General features: G+C 42.8%; 1 protein-coding gene across 1 annotated transcript; it reads left to right on the forward strand.

The window, feature by feature from the left end:
* The first annotated feature begins 219 nt into the window (after window positions 1-219).
* Window positions 220-17,223, forward strand: sbspon (somatomedin B and thrombospondin type 1 domain containing). The gene is made up of 6 exons (XM_029755106.1): window positions 220-618; window positions 7,495-7,570; window positions 7,862-7,980; window positions 10,810-10,888; window positions 15,715-15,891; window positions 16,755-17,223. The coding sequence occupies exons 1-6, from the start codon at window positions 402-404 to the stop codon at window positions 16,870-16,872; spliced, it is 786 nt and encodes a 261-aa protein (XP_029610966.1). The 5' UTR covers window positions 220-401; the 3' UTR covers window positions 16,873-17,223.
* Window positions 17,224-18,794: the final 1,571 nt, after the last annotated feature.

The raw sequence follows: 18,794 nt of genomic DNA on the forward strand, positions 1-18,794 counted from the left end.
AGTGTTGTAGCTAATCTGAGCTGGGGTAGGGAGTATGTGTACTGTTTTCTGCTTGATTGAAGTTTGTCCCTGTCCTTCTTACTCTGACAGTATGGGAGATCTGAAAACACACTGAGTAGAAGACACACATACACACACAGGCTCTAGAACACACACACACACAGAGAGACTGTAGACACAGAGACGACACACACACACACACACACACACACACACACACACACACACACACACACACACACACACACACACACACACACACACACACACACACACACACAGTAGAAAGGACGCGGAGACAACATACACACACATTGTTATTTTGGAGAGACAATTTCAGCCTCTTGTGGAATCCTCGGAGATCCCAACTTGGTCCCCCCCTTGTATTTTTGTCCCCGACGATGGCGTCATTCGTGGATTATGTGTTGTTGCTGGTAGCTGCTGGATCGTACCACGTGGAGGTGGAAGGGGGGTGCGCTGGGAAGTGCTGCCGGGGTTCAGATATCACCTGTGCAACGGCAGACTGGAGGATGGACCGTGTGTACGGCACCTGCTACTGCGACGACGGCTGCCTCAGGACCAAAGACTGTTGCTATGACTACCCCGCCGAGTGCCCAGGTAAGGAGGATGGGTGGAGTCACTACAGTAACGGCTGTCACGTTTGTCATGAATATCCCCCGAATGTTACCCTATTCCTTATGTAGTGCACTACTTTTGACCAGGGTCCATAGCAATATATTTGACCTTTATTTAACTAGGCAAGTCAGTTAAGAACAAATACTTATTTACAATGACGGCTTACCGGGGAACAGTGGGTTAACTGCCTTGTTCAGGGGCAGAACGACAGATTTTTACCTTGTCAGCTCTGGGATTCAATCCAGCAACCTTTCAGTTACTGGCCCAATGCTCTAACCACTAGGCTACCATGCGCCACAATAGTGTAATGATGATGAAGAATTGTGGGCAGTCTATGTTATTATGTAAAACTGGAAACGGTATATACAGTGAAGTATTCCTACCCCTTGATTTTTCCAAATTTTGTTAGGATGCCATTTGAATTTGTGAACCATATAGTATATGGAAATTATTGCCATTTAACATGCATTCTACAGTATCTGTCCAGAGAAACAATGGATACATTCTACAGTATCTGGCCAGAGAAACAATGGGTGCATTCTACTGTATCTGGCCAGAGAAACAATGAATACATTCTACAGTATCTGGCCAGAGAAACAATGGATGCATTCTACAGTATCTGGCCAGAGAAACAATGAATTCATTCTACAGTATCTGGCCAGAGAAACAATGGATACATTCTACAGTATCTGGCCAGAGAAACAATGGATACATTCTAAAGTATCTGGCCAGAGAAACAATGGATGCCTTCTACAGTATCTGGCCAGAGAAACAATGGATGCCTTCTACAGTATCTGGCCAGAGAAACAATGGATACATTCTACAGTATCTGGCCAGAGAAACAATGGATACATTCTAAAGTATCTGGCCAGAGAAACAATGGATGCCTTCTACAGTATCTGGCCAGAGAAACAATGGATACATTCTAAAGTATCTGGCCAGAGAAACAATGGATACATTCTACAGTATCTGGCCAGAGAAACAATGGATGCCTTCTACAGTATCTGGCCAGAGAAACAATGGATGCCTTCTACAGTATCTGGCCAGAGAAACAATGGATGCCTTCTACAGTATCTGGCCAGAGAAACAATGGATGCCTTCTACAGTATCTGGCCAGAGAAACAATGGATGCCTTCTACAGTATCTGGCCAGAGAAACAATGGATGCATTCTAAAGTATCTGGCCAGAGAAACAATGGATACATTCTACAGTATCTGGCCAGAGAAACAATGGATGCCTTCTACAGTATCTGGCCAGAGAAACAATGGATGCATTCTAAAGTATCTGGCCAGAGAAACAATGGATACATTCTACAGTATCTGGCCAGAGAAACAATGGATGCCTTCTACAGTATCTGGCCAGAGAAACAATGGATGCCTTCTACAGTATCTGGCCAGAGAAACAATGGATGCCTTCTACAGTATCTGGCCAGAGAAACAATGGATGCCTTCTACAGTATCTGGCCAGAGAAACAATGGATGCCTTCTACAGTATCTGGCCAGAGAAACAATGGATGCATTCTAAAGTATCTGGCCAGAGAAACAATGGATACATTCTAAAGTATCTGGCCAGAGAAACAATGGATGCCTTCTACAGTATCTGGCCAGAGAAACAATGGATACCTTCTAAAGTATCTGGCCAGAGAAACAATGGATACATTCTAAAGTATCTGGCCAGAGAAACAATGGATACATTCTAAAGTATCTGGCCAGAGAAACAATGGATACATTCTACAGTATCTGGCCAGAGAAACAATGGATGCATAGTGTTTTCTTAACAGTGAGATTTTAAACCCTTATCTAATTTTACCACTCGTGGTTTTATTTACCTCTGTCCTCTAACCGAGGGATTGTCAAACCTTTCTTGCCCAGAGACCCCCGCCCAGGCAAACCGGCAATGGCAAGTAGAAGTAATCAACCTTTTAAAATGAATAGACATTGGTAGACAGTTTTATTATTTTGATCTTCCAGTCCCCACAGTTCATTGGAAGAGGAAGTGTGAACTCTAACGTAGTCTATTAGCTAGAATGGTATATTGGCGGCGTAGTGAAAATGTTGCTGATGTAAAACTGATTTCCTGCAATTCTACACATTTCTTCATTTAGATGAGAGAAAATGTTGGCAGTTTTGAAGCAAATTTCCAGCAAATCTACATAGTTTGGCATGAAGCTGAGAGACAATTTTGCAGTTTTAAAGCAAATTTCCTGTAATTGTATGCATTTTGCCATGGCTAACACTGTGTTCCTCTGCTCAAACATTATAACTAAATCAATGGACATGTGCCACTGAATGACTGTTTAGATTTTTATTATTTAAATGTTTATTTTACTAGGCAAGTCCGTTAAGAACAAATTGTTATTTACAATGATGGCCTACACCGGCCAAACCTGGACGACGCTGGGCAAATTGTGCGCCGCCCTATGGGACTCCCAATCACGGCCTGATGGGATACAGCCTGGATTCAAACCGGGGTCTGTAGTAACGCCTCTAGCACTCTGGAGCCCATTATTTCTGACTGTCTAGCGTTTATTTTATTGTTAGTACTCAAAGATGGTACTATTAAATATAAATATATATAGTTCAATATATTTTCTGCATGCTTCTATCTGGTTTTGGTTGTTGAAGTTGACATTAAAACCTTTTTTCCATACTGAAAATTACCACTTAAACGGCTCGCCAAATAATTTTCTATACAGAACACACCCTGTAATTAACTCCAATGATTGTAATTTCCTCCATATTAAAGGAATACTTTGAGATTTTGACAAAGAAGCCATTTATCTAATTCCCTAGTCTGATGAACAGGAACAGCTAGCATGCTAACTGTTCCTGTAGACTTTCATTCATTGTGCTAATGCTAGTTAGCATTGGCTCATGAAGTTACTGTACCTCTACCTGCCTTCATACTGAACAGAGAGACATAAACATTTTATCCACAATGTTATTCTGTTGCAGCTAGCGATATAAATAAAATAATGATGTTTCACCCCCCCAAAACAAACACAAAATATTTTTCTATAAAAAAGATTGTATTTACACGGACCATCTGCAGTACCTCTGTTTGAGAACCCGTGTTCTAACCTAACCCTAGGTAAAGAAACAGACTGGTGAATAAATAGGTAATCTATTAACTGTACTTGCTCAATGGTGCTGTCAATGTTTGCATCCCAAATGCCACCCTATTCCCTATATAGTACACTACTTTTGACCAGGGCCCATAGTCCACTATACAGGATGCTATTTCAGACATTGCCATACTGTACTTATAGGTGAAGTAGAGTGAATGAACTAGAGAATGTGGGCCCATATAAATGGACTCTGTCTGCCCCAACCTCTAATCTAACAGTAAGTTAAACACTTTTAACCTCTACAGGATCGGTGTCCCCCGTTTGAGGAGAGTGCACAGTTATGAACTTGAAAATGTATTAATAAAACCAATTAGGCACATTTAGGCAGACTTGATACAACATTTTGAACAGAAATGCAATGGTTCATTGGATCACTCTAAAACATTGCACATACACAAAATCAAAATTGCGCCTAAACTGGAATTATTTGTATTATCTTTTACCAGATCTAATGTGTTATATTCTCCTACATTCATTTCACAATTAAAGAAGTGCAGATACATTTCTGAATATACAGTGTGTTGTGTCTGAACAGTGTACATCTCTTCCAGGCCTACTGGATAGTTGGCCCTGGCCAAAAGTAGTGCACTAAATAGGGAATAGGGTGCCATTTCAAAGTGTTAGGACCATAGAGTTATGAATTAGAATCCTCAAATGGACGTTAACCTTCTCATAATGGGATAAAGGTCAGCCATTTTGGTCAGGGAGTTGGTCAAACATGGTTTGCCAGAGCTGTGATAATATATCGTATAAAATAATGAATTTGAAGAATTTATCTGCACTGTATCTTTGTTATCTCGCTAGCCAGTCAGTTTTAGAGGAAAGATTCTGTCATTTTTTTTTTTTATTAACTGCCAATATGCCGACATTCCATTCAAACAATGCAGTCCATCCACAGCAATACACTGGCTGAAATCAGTTGATGATAGGATTTAGACAAGTTGTAAAAGCAACATGTACTGATATTGTATGATATAATAGTGTAGCCATGGTTTTGGAATAAGAAATATTACTGAGCAAGAATATAAACACAACATGTATTGGTCACGTGTTTCGTGAGCTGAAATATAAGATTATTTTACATACACACACAAAAAGCTTATTTCTCTCAAATGTTGTGCACAAATCTTTTGACATCCCTGTTAGTGAGCATTTCTCCTTTGCCAAGATAATCCCTCCAGCTGACAGGTGTTGCATATCAAGAAGCTGATTGAACAGCATGACCATTACAGAGGTGCACCTTGTGCTGGGGGACAATAAAAGGCCACTAACAAATGTGCAGTTTTGTCACACAACACAATGTCTCAAGTTTTGACTGCAGGAATGTCCACCAGACCTGTTGCCAGAAAACTGAATGTTCATTCTACCATAAGCTGCCTCCAATGTCATTTCAGAGAATTTGGCAGTACGTCCAACTGGCCTCAAAACTACAGACTACATGTAACCACGCCAGCCCAGGAAATCCACATCCGGCTTCTTCACCTGCGGGATGGTCTGAGACGAGCCACCCGGACAGCTGATGAAACTGTGGGTTTGCACAACCAAACTATTTCTGCACAAACTGTCAGAAACCATCTAAGGGAAGCTTATCTGCGTGCTCGTCGTCCTCACCAGGGGCTTGACCTGACTGCCATTTCAGCGCCGTAACCGACTTGAGTGGGAAAATGTTCACCTTTGATATGTGCTCTTCACAGATGAATCACGGTTTCATACTCACAAGACATGTCACCCACTGAGCATGTTTGGGATGCTCTGGATCAATGTGTACGACAGCATGATCCAGTTCTCACCTTTAGACAGCCATTGAAGAGGAGTAGGACAACATTCCAACAGGCCACAATCAACAACCTGATCAACTCTATGTGAAGGAGATGTGTCGCATTGCATGAGGCAAATGGTGGTATGACCAGATACTGACTGGTTTTCTGATCCACGACCCTACCTTTATTTTCTAAAGGTGTTTGTGACTAACAGATGCATATCTGTATTCCCAGGAATGAAACCCATAGTTTAGGGCCTAATGAATTAATTTAAATTGACTGATTTCCTTATATAAACTGTAACTCAGTAAAATCTTTTGAAATTGCTACATGTTGCGTTTATTTTTTTGTTCAGTTTATATATTTTATATTGATAAATATGTAATGTGCATTTGAGACTTTTATTATGGCATTGTCATTGAGATTTTATGTTGGGACTATTATTCTGAAAATACCCTAACCAGACTCAGACGTGTGAGTGACAGAGAACTGAAGCGATGGAGATGTAGCCTAATGTGCTACTAAAGTTTGTGCTGCTGCTACTTGGAAGGATTCAATTACAAAAAAAATAACTCAATTGTAACCCGATTCTTTATCGTCGATCCCACGGGCCCTTTCGGAGAAGGTGTTGGATAATTAGTTTAATATTTAGGGTTACAATAGCACTCACAGCCTTCCAAGAAAAAAAAAGTAGACATTTATGGTCTGCTTACATATATTTTAGAGGGTATTTATACAGAAAATGTGTATAAAACCCATATAAAGTGCAGTTATAATTATATGATATTATTTTAAGTTGACAAAACTTCTATTCAACAATTTCTGACATCAAATTTTTTTTACTTAGAATTTCCTGTATAAGTAAAATCAGAATTAAGCCTCTTCTGGCCGTTCATTCCAATTAGACTGGTCTAGACTTCTCCCTGACCAAGATGGCTGCCATTTTCAAACCTATTCTGGAACTTTAAGGGTTTATGACATCATAGCCCTTCTAGTAATTGAATCTGATCCCTATGGTTAGGAATCTGACTGATCTGATATCAACAATGATGTCTAGTTTCAATTGTAACTCATTTACTTTGTATGAATTCGCGTACAGGATGGAATTACGGACAAATATGTCAGGAATGCACTTCCATTAATCATTATCTGTATCCCGAATATCACCTTATTTACAATGTAGTGTACTACATATAGACTTGAATAAGATCTCTGTGGTATTTCCTGTAGGAGTCAGCCAAGCAGAGTGTACCTAATTCCGGACACATCAAAGACCAGGTACTCAGAGAGCGTGAGGAGAGCATTGAAAAGAGAACGACATGATTAAATGTGTCAGTGACTGGATCCAATTCATTCAGCTTTACAGTTCCATTCAGATCACTCAACGCTGTACAGAAACACTAATCCTTCAAATCCAAGTATGTGTCTCAAATGGCACCTTATTGTTGTAGAGCTCTGGTCAAAATTAGTGCACTTTATAGGGAATAGGGTGAATATTTCTAGAATATTGAGCAGTCAGCCGAGCGAACTGTACACACCCTTGACTTGTTCAGTCTTCAGTCTGACAGAACTTCGGTCGTCAAACTAACAAAACCTCAGGGGTTTTCACTCCTGGTACTGAGGATTCACAGGGCGTGCAGGCTTTAGTTCCAACCCAGCACTAACTAATCTGATTCAGCTAAATCAAAGCCTTGATGATTTGGTAGGTGCGTTTATCCTGGGCTTGAACAAAAGCATGTACAACCAGCAGGAGTGAAGGACATGGCAAGTGTACGAATATTAGGTAACGATTCCCTGAATGGTCTTTTAAAGATACATGTGTATCAAGGACGGTGTTATGTAGCAATGCTGTGAATGTACTATTAACGAAGCGTTAATGAGACTCTATATAGCTGTTATGTCGCGCGTCGTTTTTATAGGTGTTTGTGAAGATACTCAACGCAAATAATAACACTGTTGTCTCTCGTCTAGCCCAGTCCTGTGTGGTGACTGAATGGAGTCACTGGAGTGGCTGTGCCCAGTCCTGCCAGCGGTCCATGAGGGTCCGGTGAGTCCTGTGTGTTATTTACTTAGTCCCGTTGGCAGCCAAATTAATGGGAAAATATCTGATTTGTCAAAAGACAAATTAGTAGCGAAAGATCAGAATTAGGCTTCTTGTGTAAACCGCTCTTTTGTCCTACACTGAAGACCACATTAGATACACTAAGTGTACATAACACTCGTGTTATCTTCCTGTATTGATTTTATTTGTACTTTAAAAAAAAGAAGCTTTTTTAAAAACTACAAATTGTGTTTTTATTCTTAACCCAATAATCTATGAATCATCAATGGATTGTAGGCAGCGGCACATTGAGCGGGAGCCCAGAAACAGCGCAGAGCCATGTCCCAGCTTGGAGGAGCAGGCAGGCTGCATGGACTACCAGTCAAACCATGGAGAGGTCTGCACTCAGAACACAGGTACACACACACACTAAACTAAACCAGCTGAGTCACACTGTTGCATGGTTTTAACCTGGGGACTGTGTTGGTCTCTCTCCAGGTCCTGGTTCTAACCTGGGGACTGTGTTGGTCTCTCTCCAGGTCCTGGTTATAACCTGGGGACTGTGTTGGTCTCTCTCCAGGTCCTGGTTATAACCTGGGGACTGTGTTGGTCTCTCTCCAGGTCCTGGTTCTAACCTGGGGACTGTGTTGGTCTCTCTCCAGGTCCTGGTTATAACCTGGGGACTGTGTTGGTCTCTCTCCTGGTCCTGGTTATAACCTGGGGACTGTGTTGGTCTCTCTCCAGGTCCTGGTTAAAACCTGGGGACTGTGTTGGTCTCTCTCCTGGTCCTGGTTATAACCTGGGGACTGTGTTGGTCTCTCTCCAGGTCCTGGTTCTAACCTGGGGACTGTGTTGGTCTCTCTCTAGGTCCTGGTTCTAACCTGGGGACTGTGTTGGTCTCTCTCTAGGTCCTGGTTTTAACCTGGGGACTGTGTTGGTCTCTCTCCAGGTCCTGGTTCTAACCTGGGGACTGTGTTGGTTTCTCTCCAGGTCCTGGTTTTAAACTGGGGACTGTGTTGGTCTCTCTCCTGGTCCTGGTTATAACCTGGGGACTGTGTTGGTTTCTCTCCTGGTCCTGGTTATAACCTGGGGACTGTGTTGGTCTCTCTCTAGGTCCTGGTTCTAACCTGGGGACTGTGTTGGTCTCTCTCCAGGTCCTGGTTATAAACTGGGGACTGTGTTGGTCTCTCTCTAGGTCCTGGTTATAACCTGGGGACTGTGTTGGTCTCTCTCCAGGTCCTGGTTATAACCTGGGGACTGTGTTGGTCTCTCTCCAGGTCCTGGTTATAACCTGGGGACTGTGTTGGTCTCTCTCCTGGTCCTGGTTATAACCTGGGGACTGTGTTGGTTTCTCTCCTGGTCCTGGTTATAACCTGGGGACTGTGTTGGTCTCTCTCCAGGTCCTGGTTCTAACCTGGGGACTGTGTTGGTTTCTCTCCAGGTCCTGGTTCTAACCTGGGGACTGTGTTGGTTTCTCTCTAGGTCCTGGTTTTAACCTGGGGACTGTGTTGGTCTCTCTCCAGGTCCTGGTTATAACCTGGGGACTGTGTTGGTTTCTCTCCTGGTCCTGGTTATAACCTGGGGACTGTGTTGGTCTCTCTCCAGGTCCTGGTTATAACCTGGGGACTGTGTTGGTCTCTCTCCAGGTCCTGGTTATAACCTGGGGACTGTGTTGGTCTCTCTCTAGGTCCTGGTTCTAACCTGGGGAATGTGTTGGTCTCTCTCTAGGTCCTGGTTCTAACCTGGGGACTGTGTTGGTCTCTCTCCAGGTCCTGGTTTTAACCTGGGGACTGTGTTGTTATTTCTCCAGGTCCTGGTTATAACCTGGGGACTGTGTTGGTCTCTCTCCAGGTCCTGGTTCTAACCTGGGGACTGTGTTGGTTTCTCTCCAGGTCCTGGTTTTAAACTGGGGACTGTGTTGTTATTTCTCCAGGTCCTGGTTCTAACCTGGGGACTGTGTTGGTTTCTCTCCAGGTCCTGGTTTTAAACTGGGGACTGTGTTGGTTTCTCTCCTGGTCCTGGTTCTAACCTGGGGACTGTGTTGGTTTCTCTCCAGGTCCTGGTTATAACCTGGGGACTGTGTTGGATTCTCTATAGGTCCTGGTTATAACCTGGGGACTGTGTTGGATTCTCTCCAGGTCCTGGTTTTAAACTGGGGACTGTGTTGTTATTTCTCCAGGTCCTGGTTCTAACCTGGGGACTGTGTTGGTTTCTCTCCAGGTCCTGGTTATAACCTGGGGACTGTGTTGGTTTCTCTCCAGGTCCTGGTTTTAACCTGGGGACTGTGTTGGTCTCTCTCCAGGTCCTAGTTCTAACCTGGGGACTGTGTTGGTTTCTCTCCAGGTCCTGGTTATAACCTGGGGACTGTGTTGGTTTCTCTCTAGGTCCTGGTTCTAACCTGGGGACTGTGTTGTTATCTCTCCTGGTCCTGGTTCTAACCTGGGGACTGTGTTGTTATCTCTCCAGGTCCTGGTTCTAACCTGGGGACTGTGTTGGTTTCTTTCCAGGTCCTGGTTCTAACCTGGGGACTGTGTTGGTCTCTCTCCAGGTCCTGGTTATAACCTGGGGACTGTGTTGTTATCTCTCTAGGTCCTGGTTTTAACCTGGGGACTGTGTTGGTCTCTCTCCAGGTCCTGGTTCTAACCTGGGGACTGTGTTGGTCTCTCTCCAGGTCCTGGTTTTAACCTGGGGACTGTGTTGGTCTCTCTCCAGGTCCTGGTTCTAACCTGGGGACTGTTTTGGTTTCTCTCCTGGTCCTGGTTCTAACCTGGGGACTGTGTTGGTTTCTCTCCAGGTCCTGGTTCTAACCTGGGGACTGTGTTGGTTTCTCTCCTGGTCCTGGTTCTAACCTGGGGACTGTGTTGTTATCTCTCCTGGTCCTGGTTCTAACCTGGGGACTGTGTTGGTTTCTCTCCAGGTCCTGGTTTTAAACTGGGGACTGTGTTGTTATCTCTCTAGGTCCTGGTTATAACCTGGGGACTGTGTTGGATTCTCTCCAGGTCCTGGTTTTAAACTGGGGACTGTGTTGTTATTTCTCCTGGTCCTGGTTATAACCTGGGGACTGTGTTGGTCTCTCTCCTGGTCCTGGTTCTAACCTGGGGACTGTGTTGTTATCTCTCTAGGTCCTGGTTATAACCTGGGGACTGTGTTGGTCTCTCTCCAGGTCCTGGTTCTAACCTGGGGACTGTGTTGGTTTCTCTCCTGCTCCTGGTTTTAACCTGGGGACTGTGTTGGTTTCTCTCTAGGTCCAGCTTTCATCACCACCAGGGAGTTTGGTAAAGGAAGAACAAAGCATGACATCTACGGAGCACCTCTGTACCCTGGGTATGCTGCATTATACATGTTTTCTGACTGTTCTTTAAGGAGCAATGAACAGTTATGAAGGCTTATAGCAAGTTGTATAATGCTATATTACACCCGTCTACTCACATAGGGTACGGGGACGAATCAGAGTTAAGGATCCTGTTATACACAATGACATCAGAAATTTGACCTTTTCCACATTTTGTTATTACAGCCTGAATTTAAAATGGATTCCTTCAAGAGATTTTTTTGTTACTAGCCTACACACAATACCCTATAATGTTTGACATTTTTACAAATTAATTAAAAATGAAAAGCTTAAAATGTCTCGAGTCAATAAGTATTCGACCCCTTTGTTATGGCAAACCTAAATAAGTTCAGGAGTAACAATGTGCTTTAACAAGTTACACAAAGTTACGACTTACTCTGTATGCAATAATACTGTTTAACATGATTTTTGAATGACTACCTCATCTCTGTACCCCACACATATAATTATCTGTAAGGTTCCTCAATCGCACAGTGAATTTCAAACACAGATTCAACCACAAAGACCAGGGAGGTTTTCCAATGCCTCGCAAAGAAGGGCACCTATTGGTAGATGGGTAAAAACTAAAAAGCAGACCTTAAATATCCATTTGAGCATGGTTAAGTTATTAATTACACTTTGGATGGTGTATCAATACACCCAGTCACTACAAAGATACAGGCATTCTTCCTAACTCAGTTGCCGGAAAGGAAGGAAACCGTTCAGGAATTTCACCAGAAGCCACTGGTGACTTTTAAACAGGTTAGAGTTTATCGGCTGTGAATGGAGAAACCTGAGGATGGATCAACAACATTGTAGTTACTCCACAATACTAACATAATTGACAGAGTGAAAAGAAGGAAGCTTCGAGAGAATAAAAATATTCCAAAACATGCATCCTGTTTGTAACAAGAAACTAAAGTAATACTGCAAGAAAAAGTGGCAAAGCAATTCATTTTTTTGTCCTTAATACGAAGTGTTCTTTTTGGGAGAAATCCAATACATCACATTACTGAGTACCACTCTCCATATTTTCAAACATAGTGGTGGCTGCATCATGTTATGGGTATGCTTACAAGGATAAAAAAGGATAACAAATAAATGGCTCAAGCACAGACAAAATCCTAGAGGAAAACATGGTTCAGTCTGCTTTCCACCAGACACTGGGAGATACATTTTCCTTTCAGCAGGACAATAACCTAAAAGACATGGCCAAATATACTCTGGGGTTGCTTACCAAGAAGGCAGTGAATGTTCCTGAGTGGCCGAGTTACAGTTTTGACTTAAATCTACGGCAAGACCTGAAAATGGTTGTCAAGCAATGATCAACAACCAATATGACAGAGTTTGAAGAATTTAGAAAACAATAAATGGGCAAATATTGTAGAAACCAGGTATAGAACGCTATTAGAGACCTACCCAGAAAGACTCACAGCTCTTAGCAACTTACCCAGAAAAACTCACAGCTCTTAGGGACCTACCCAGAAAGACTCACAGCTCTTAGGGACCTACCCAGAAAGACTCACAGCTCTTAGCAACTTACCCAGAAAAACTCACAGCTCTTAGGGACCTACCCAGAAAGACTCACAGCTCTTAGGGACCTACCCAGAAAGACTCACAGCTCTTAGCAACTTACCCAGAAAGACTCACAGCTCTTAGAGACTTGCACAGACAGACTCACAGCTCTTAGACACTTACCCAGAAAGACTCACAGCTCTTAGAGACCTACCCGGAAAGACTCACAGATATTAGAGAGTTACCCAGAAAGACTCACAGCTCTTAGAGACTTACCTAGAAAGACTCACATCTCTTAGAAACTCACCCAGAACGACTCACAACTCGTAGAGACTTACCCAGAAAGACTCACAGATTTTAGAGACTTACCCAGAAAGACTCACAGCTCTAAGAGACTTACCCAGAAAGACTCACAGTTCTTAGACACTAACCCAGAAAGACTCAAAGCTCTTAGAGACTTAGCCAGAAACACTCACAGCTCTTAGACACTTACCCAGAAAGACTCACAGCTCTTAGACACTTACCCAGAAAGACTCACAGCTCTTAGACACTTACCCAGAAAGACTCACAGCTCTTTGAGACTCACCCAGAAACACTCACAGCTCTTCGAGACGTACACAGAAAGACTCACATAACTTAGAGACTTACCAAAAAAGACTCACAACTCTTAGAGACTTTACCTAGAAAGACTCACAGCTCAGACACTTACCCAAAAATACTCACAGATATTAGAGAGTTACCCAGAAAGACTCACAGCTCTTAGACACTTACCCAGAAATACTCACAGATATTAGAGACTTACCCAGAAAGACTCACAGCTCTTAGACACACCCAGAAAGACTCACAGATATTAGAGACTTACCCAGAAAGACTCACAGCTCTTAGACACACCCAGAAAGACTCACAGCTCAGACACTTACCCAAAAATACTCACAGATATTAGAGAGTTACCTAGAAAGACTCACAGCTCAGACACTTACCCAAAAATACTCACAGATATTAGAGAGTTACCCAGAAAGACTCACAGCTCTTAGACACTTACCCAGAAAGACTCACAGCTCTTAGACGCTTACCCAGAAAGACCCACAGGTCTTAGACACTTACTCAGAAAGACTCACAGCTCTTAGACACTTACCCAGAAAGACTCACAGATATTAGAGACTTACCCAGAAAGACTCACAGCTCTTAGACGCTTACCCAGAAAGACTCACAGCTCTTAGAGACTTACCCAGAAAGACCCACAGGTCTTAGACACTTACTCAGAAAGACTTACAGCTCTTAGAGACTTACCCAGAAAGACTCACAACTCTTAGACACTTACCCAGAAATACTCACAGATATTAGAGAGTTACCCAGAAAGACTCACAGCTCTTAGAGACTCACCCAGAAAGACTCACATATATTAGAGACTTACCCAAAAAGACTCACAGCTCTTAGAGACACCCTGAAAGACCCACAGATTTTAGAGACTCACCCAGACAGACTCACAGCTCCTAGAGACTAACCCAGAAAGACTCAGAGATATTAGAGACTTACCCAGAAAGAATCACAGCTCTTAGAGACCTACCCAGAAAGACTCACAGCTCTTAGAGACTTACCCAGAAACACTCACAGCTGTAATCGCTGCCAAAGGTGCTCCTGCAAAGTATTGACTCAGGGGTGTGAATACTTATGTAAATTAGATATTTCTGAATATAATTTTTAATAAATGTGCAAACATTTCTAAAAACATGTTACACTTTGTCATTATGGTTTATCGTGTGTAGATTAGTTTATAATTTTTTATTTTTTTGCCCATCTTGAATTCCAGCTGTAACACAACAAAATGTGGAATAAGTCACAAGGTATATGAATACTTTCTGAAGGAACTGTAACTCTTTAGTTTAAAGGTACCTGTGGTACATGCAGTGCATTTGGAAAGTATTCAGTGTATTCAGACCCCTTGAGTTTTCCCACATTTTGTTAAAATAGAGCCTTAATCTAAAATAAAAATAAAAAATCCTCATCAATCTACACACAATACCCCATAATGATATCACAATACCCCATAATGACATCACAATACCCCATAATGACATCACAATACCCCATAATGACATCACTATACCCCATAATGACATCACTATACCCCATAATGACATCACTATACCCCATAATGACATCACAATACCCCATAATGACAAAGCAAAAAACAGGTTCTTAGAAATTTTTGCAAATGTATTAAAAATAAAAAAGGAAATATCATATTTACATAGGTATTCAGACCCTTTACTCAGTACTTTGTTGAAGCATCTTTGGCAGCGAGTACAGCCTCAAGTCTTCTTGGGTATGATGCTACAAGCTTGGCAAACCTGTATTTGGGGAGTTTCTCCCATTCTTCTCTGCAGATCCTCTCAAGCGCTGTCAGGTTGTATTCACTTTGTCATTATGGTGTTGATTGACGAGGAAAAACACGATGTAATCCATTTTAGAATAAGGCTGTATCGTAACAAAATGTAGAAAAAGTGAAGGGGTCTGAAAACTTTCCGAATGCCCTGTACCTCTTTAGTTCAAGGGGACCTGTGGTACATACCTATTCAGTTCATAAGATTTCAACAATCATTCTGGTTTGAAATGTGAGTCTTTTTATTTATTTATGGCGTCACGCCATAATCACAGCAAAAAACAACTAGGGATTTTCTACAGCCCAAATGAAGTGTTTTCTCACCAGGATATCTAGATCGCATGCGTGCGCGCGCACACACACACACGCATGCACACACGCATACACACACACACACACGCATGCACACACGCATACACACACACACACATACACACACACACACACACACACACACACACACACACACACACACACACACACACACACACACACACACACACACACACACACACACACACACACACACACACACACACACACCCAGCTCCCTCCTGCACCCCTGTAATTATTCAATCCAATTACTTTTGTTGCATCTAAAAATGGCACCCTATATGCCTTGGTCAAAAGTAGTGCACTATACTCTCTATAGGTCTTGGTCAAAAATAGTGCACTATACTCCCTATAGGCCTTGGTCAAAAGTAGTGCACCATACTCCCTATAGGCCTTGGTCAAAGTAGTGCACTATATAGGGAATAGGGTGCCATAGGGCTCTGGTATAAAGTAGTGCACTGTATAGGGAATAGGGTGCCATAGGGCTATGGTCTAAAGTAGTGCACTATATAGGGAATAGGGTGCCATTTAGGATGTACACTGTGTGGAATGGTACGTATGATATTTCAAAAACCCTCCTCCTGTCAGGTTCTGTATGGAGTATCAGATGGAGTCTCTGACTAGCCAGTGTACGGTGGAGAACAGGCCACACACCCACTGGATGCAGTACCTACGGGAGGGCTACACGGTGTGTGTGGCGTGCCAACACCCCGCCATGCGTAACCATAGCGGCAGCTGCCAGGGAGACGGACAAGAATCCAACAGGTACGGAGTCACGGACGGATCATTTTAAAGACGTTTGGTATTATAAAGAAAGTTATGTAAGCCCTGTTCGAACCAGCGCAGCTATCTAGTGCAGATTCTGTAGTTGGGCTTTGATGTCCAAGCCCCTGGAAATGGTACTAGGTGATTGATCATACAGGTACATTATTCAATGTGTAGACTATATTACAGTACTGTATTCTTAGTTTATGGTTACATATGACTGGTGTACAAGCTTAGCAAAACAGTTGCATGGATGAAGACTAGTCTATAGTCAGGATAGGATACATTTCTGTATTTTTTTTTCAAACTGAAAGGTGAAAAATGTTTTCACACACAGTAGTTGTGTTGTCGTCAGTGTAATCTTTGCGCTGCTGTAGATTTGACCCCTCGCCACTCCTGTTAGAATGACCTTTCAGAACATGTATTTGTACATGTTCTCTATGTATTTCTGTATGTATCTATGTATTTCACCTGGTATCTCCAGGTATTTTCCTTTAACCCTGTGTATCATGGACTGCCTCCACCAATACAGTACTATTGGTTTTGTCGGAAGTAGTGAACGACTGTAGAGAAAAATTATCCTAAGGAAAATGAAAACAGGTGTTCTTAGTGGACTAGTGTCTATTGTCAGCCGTACTAACCTACGTCCTGTTAGGAGCTGCTCCATTGGCTGGCTGTGAGCCATATTAACCTATGACCTGTGAGGAGCTGCTCCATTGGCTGGCTGTGAGCCATACTAACCTATGACCTGTGAGGAGCTGCTCCATTGGCTGGCTGTGAGCCATACTAACCTATGACCTGTGAGGAGCTGCTCCATTGGCTGGCTGTGAGCCATACTAACCTATGACCTGTGTGTTTTGCAGTGAGGAGCTGCTCCATTGGCAGGCTGTGGGGAACTCTCGCTGTCGAGGAACATGGAAAAAGGTCCAGAGAACAGCATACTGCTCCTGTCCTCAAGTCCACAGCTTCATTTTTATATAAACACACAGGAAGTCTTACTTGCGGTCCTACTTGCACCCTATTCTCTATATAGTGCACTGCTTTAGAACAGTCAAACAGTATCCTTGTCCTAGAGAGACTTACATGGTTATCAAAATGTCACGCCAGGGTAAGGGCCTACACGAAACACAGCCCCTGTTTTAAGGGCTTCTAAAATCCCCTATGGGAAAAATTAATGAGGGAAAAAGTGATTGAATCCATTTTTGATGCTAGGGTTTATGAGTGTTATCACTGGTACCCTATAGGGCTCTGGTCAACGGTAGGGAATAGGGTGACTGGTACCCCATAGGGCTCTGGTCAACGGTAGGGAATAGGGTGACTGGTAACGGTAGGGAATAGGGTGACTGGTACCCCATAGGGCTCTGGTCAACGGTAGGGAATAGGGTGACTGGTAACGGTAGGGAATAGGGTGACTGGTACCCCATAGGGCTCTGGTCAACGGTAGGGAATAGGGTGACTGGTAACGGTAGGGAATAGGGTGACTGGTACTCTATAGGGCTCTGGTCAACAGTAGGGAATAGGGTGACTGGTAACGGTAGGGAATAGGGTGACTGGGCTCTGGTCAACAGTAGGGAATAGGGTGACTGGTACCCCATAGGGCTCTGGTCAACAGTAGGGAATAGGGTGACTGGTACCCTATAGGGCTCTGGTCAACAGTAGGGAATAGGGTGACTGGTACCCTATAGGGCTCTGGTCAACAGTAGGGAATAGGGTGACTGGTACCCTATAGGGCTCTGGTCAACAATAGGGAATAGGGTGACTGGTACCCTATAGGGCTCTGGTCAACAGTAGGGAATAGGGTGACTGGTACCCTATAGGGCTCTGGTCAACAGTAGGGAATAGGGTGACTGGTACCCTATAGGGCTCTGGTCAACAATAGGGAATAGGGTGACTGGTACCCTATAGGGCTCTGGTCAACAGTAGGGAATAGGGTGACTGGTACCCTATAGGGCTCTGGTCAACAATAGGGAATAGGGTGACATTTTGGACTCAGTAAGTCATATCCACACCAAAACAACACACAATCAATGTTATGCATCTTTATTTAATGAAATCAGTTTGCTTAAACTATTGTTGTAAGAACATTTGAGTAACTTTTCTCTATGTACAGACAACCACATGATATTCCACAATGATAGATTGAACTAATTTACTATACACAATGCTGCTTTCGCATTGTCACTCCTAATAATATTGCAGAAATAAAACACACTGTATAAGAAATTAAATAAAAAGATGAAAGATATTTAACAATGGTTTTTTTCTTCTCCTTTTTTTATCAAACGTTTAGTTTGATGGTTTTAAGCTTTGTGTGTTTTAGTTATTGATAGTTAGAAGCTATTGATAAGTTAACTAGAGGTTATAAATAGTTTTGCAAAAATGTTAATCTACTGTACAAGTTTTTAAACCGTGTTTGTCCACAGCAGGATAAACAGCTCCCTCTGCTGGTTACTGGTAGTAATAAGATAATCACAACAGCAATTTCCTCAACAATACACATTTGCATTGAAGCGGCATGTTAACAAAAGCCCGGGATTCAATCCGATCGCTGGTTGTAGACAATGCAGTTTTTAAAGGCAAGATTATTGCGTTTGGGGAGATCGCATTCATAGTAAACTCTGCATATGTCAGCTCAATTGGAAATGACCTTAATCGGATTGAATCCCAGTCTTAGTCACACTCAAAGTGGCAACTCTGGAAATATAAAGACCCACAAGCATAAAGTACCATTCCATCTATAACCTGCACTGTGAGTGACTCATGGTCTGGCTTAAACAGAGCTTTAAAGGTAGACTCAGCTAAGTGAAGAGCAGCACCGCAGATATTATGATGAGCGATATGCAACACTTCGCTCTAACACAGCTACAGATCTGTACAGGGGCATGGGTTCTCTTCATGTGCGG

This window comes from Salmo trutta, chromosome 6 (genome assembly GCF_901001165.1).
Source record: "Salmo trutta chromosome 6, fSalTru1.1, whole genome shotgun sequence".
NCBI lineage: Eukaryota > Metazoa > Chordata > Actinopteri > Salmoniformes > Salmonidae > Salmo > Salmo trutta.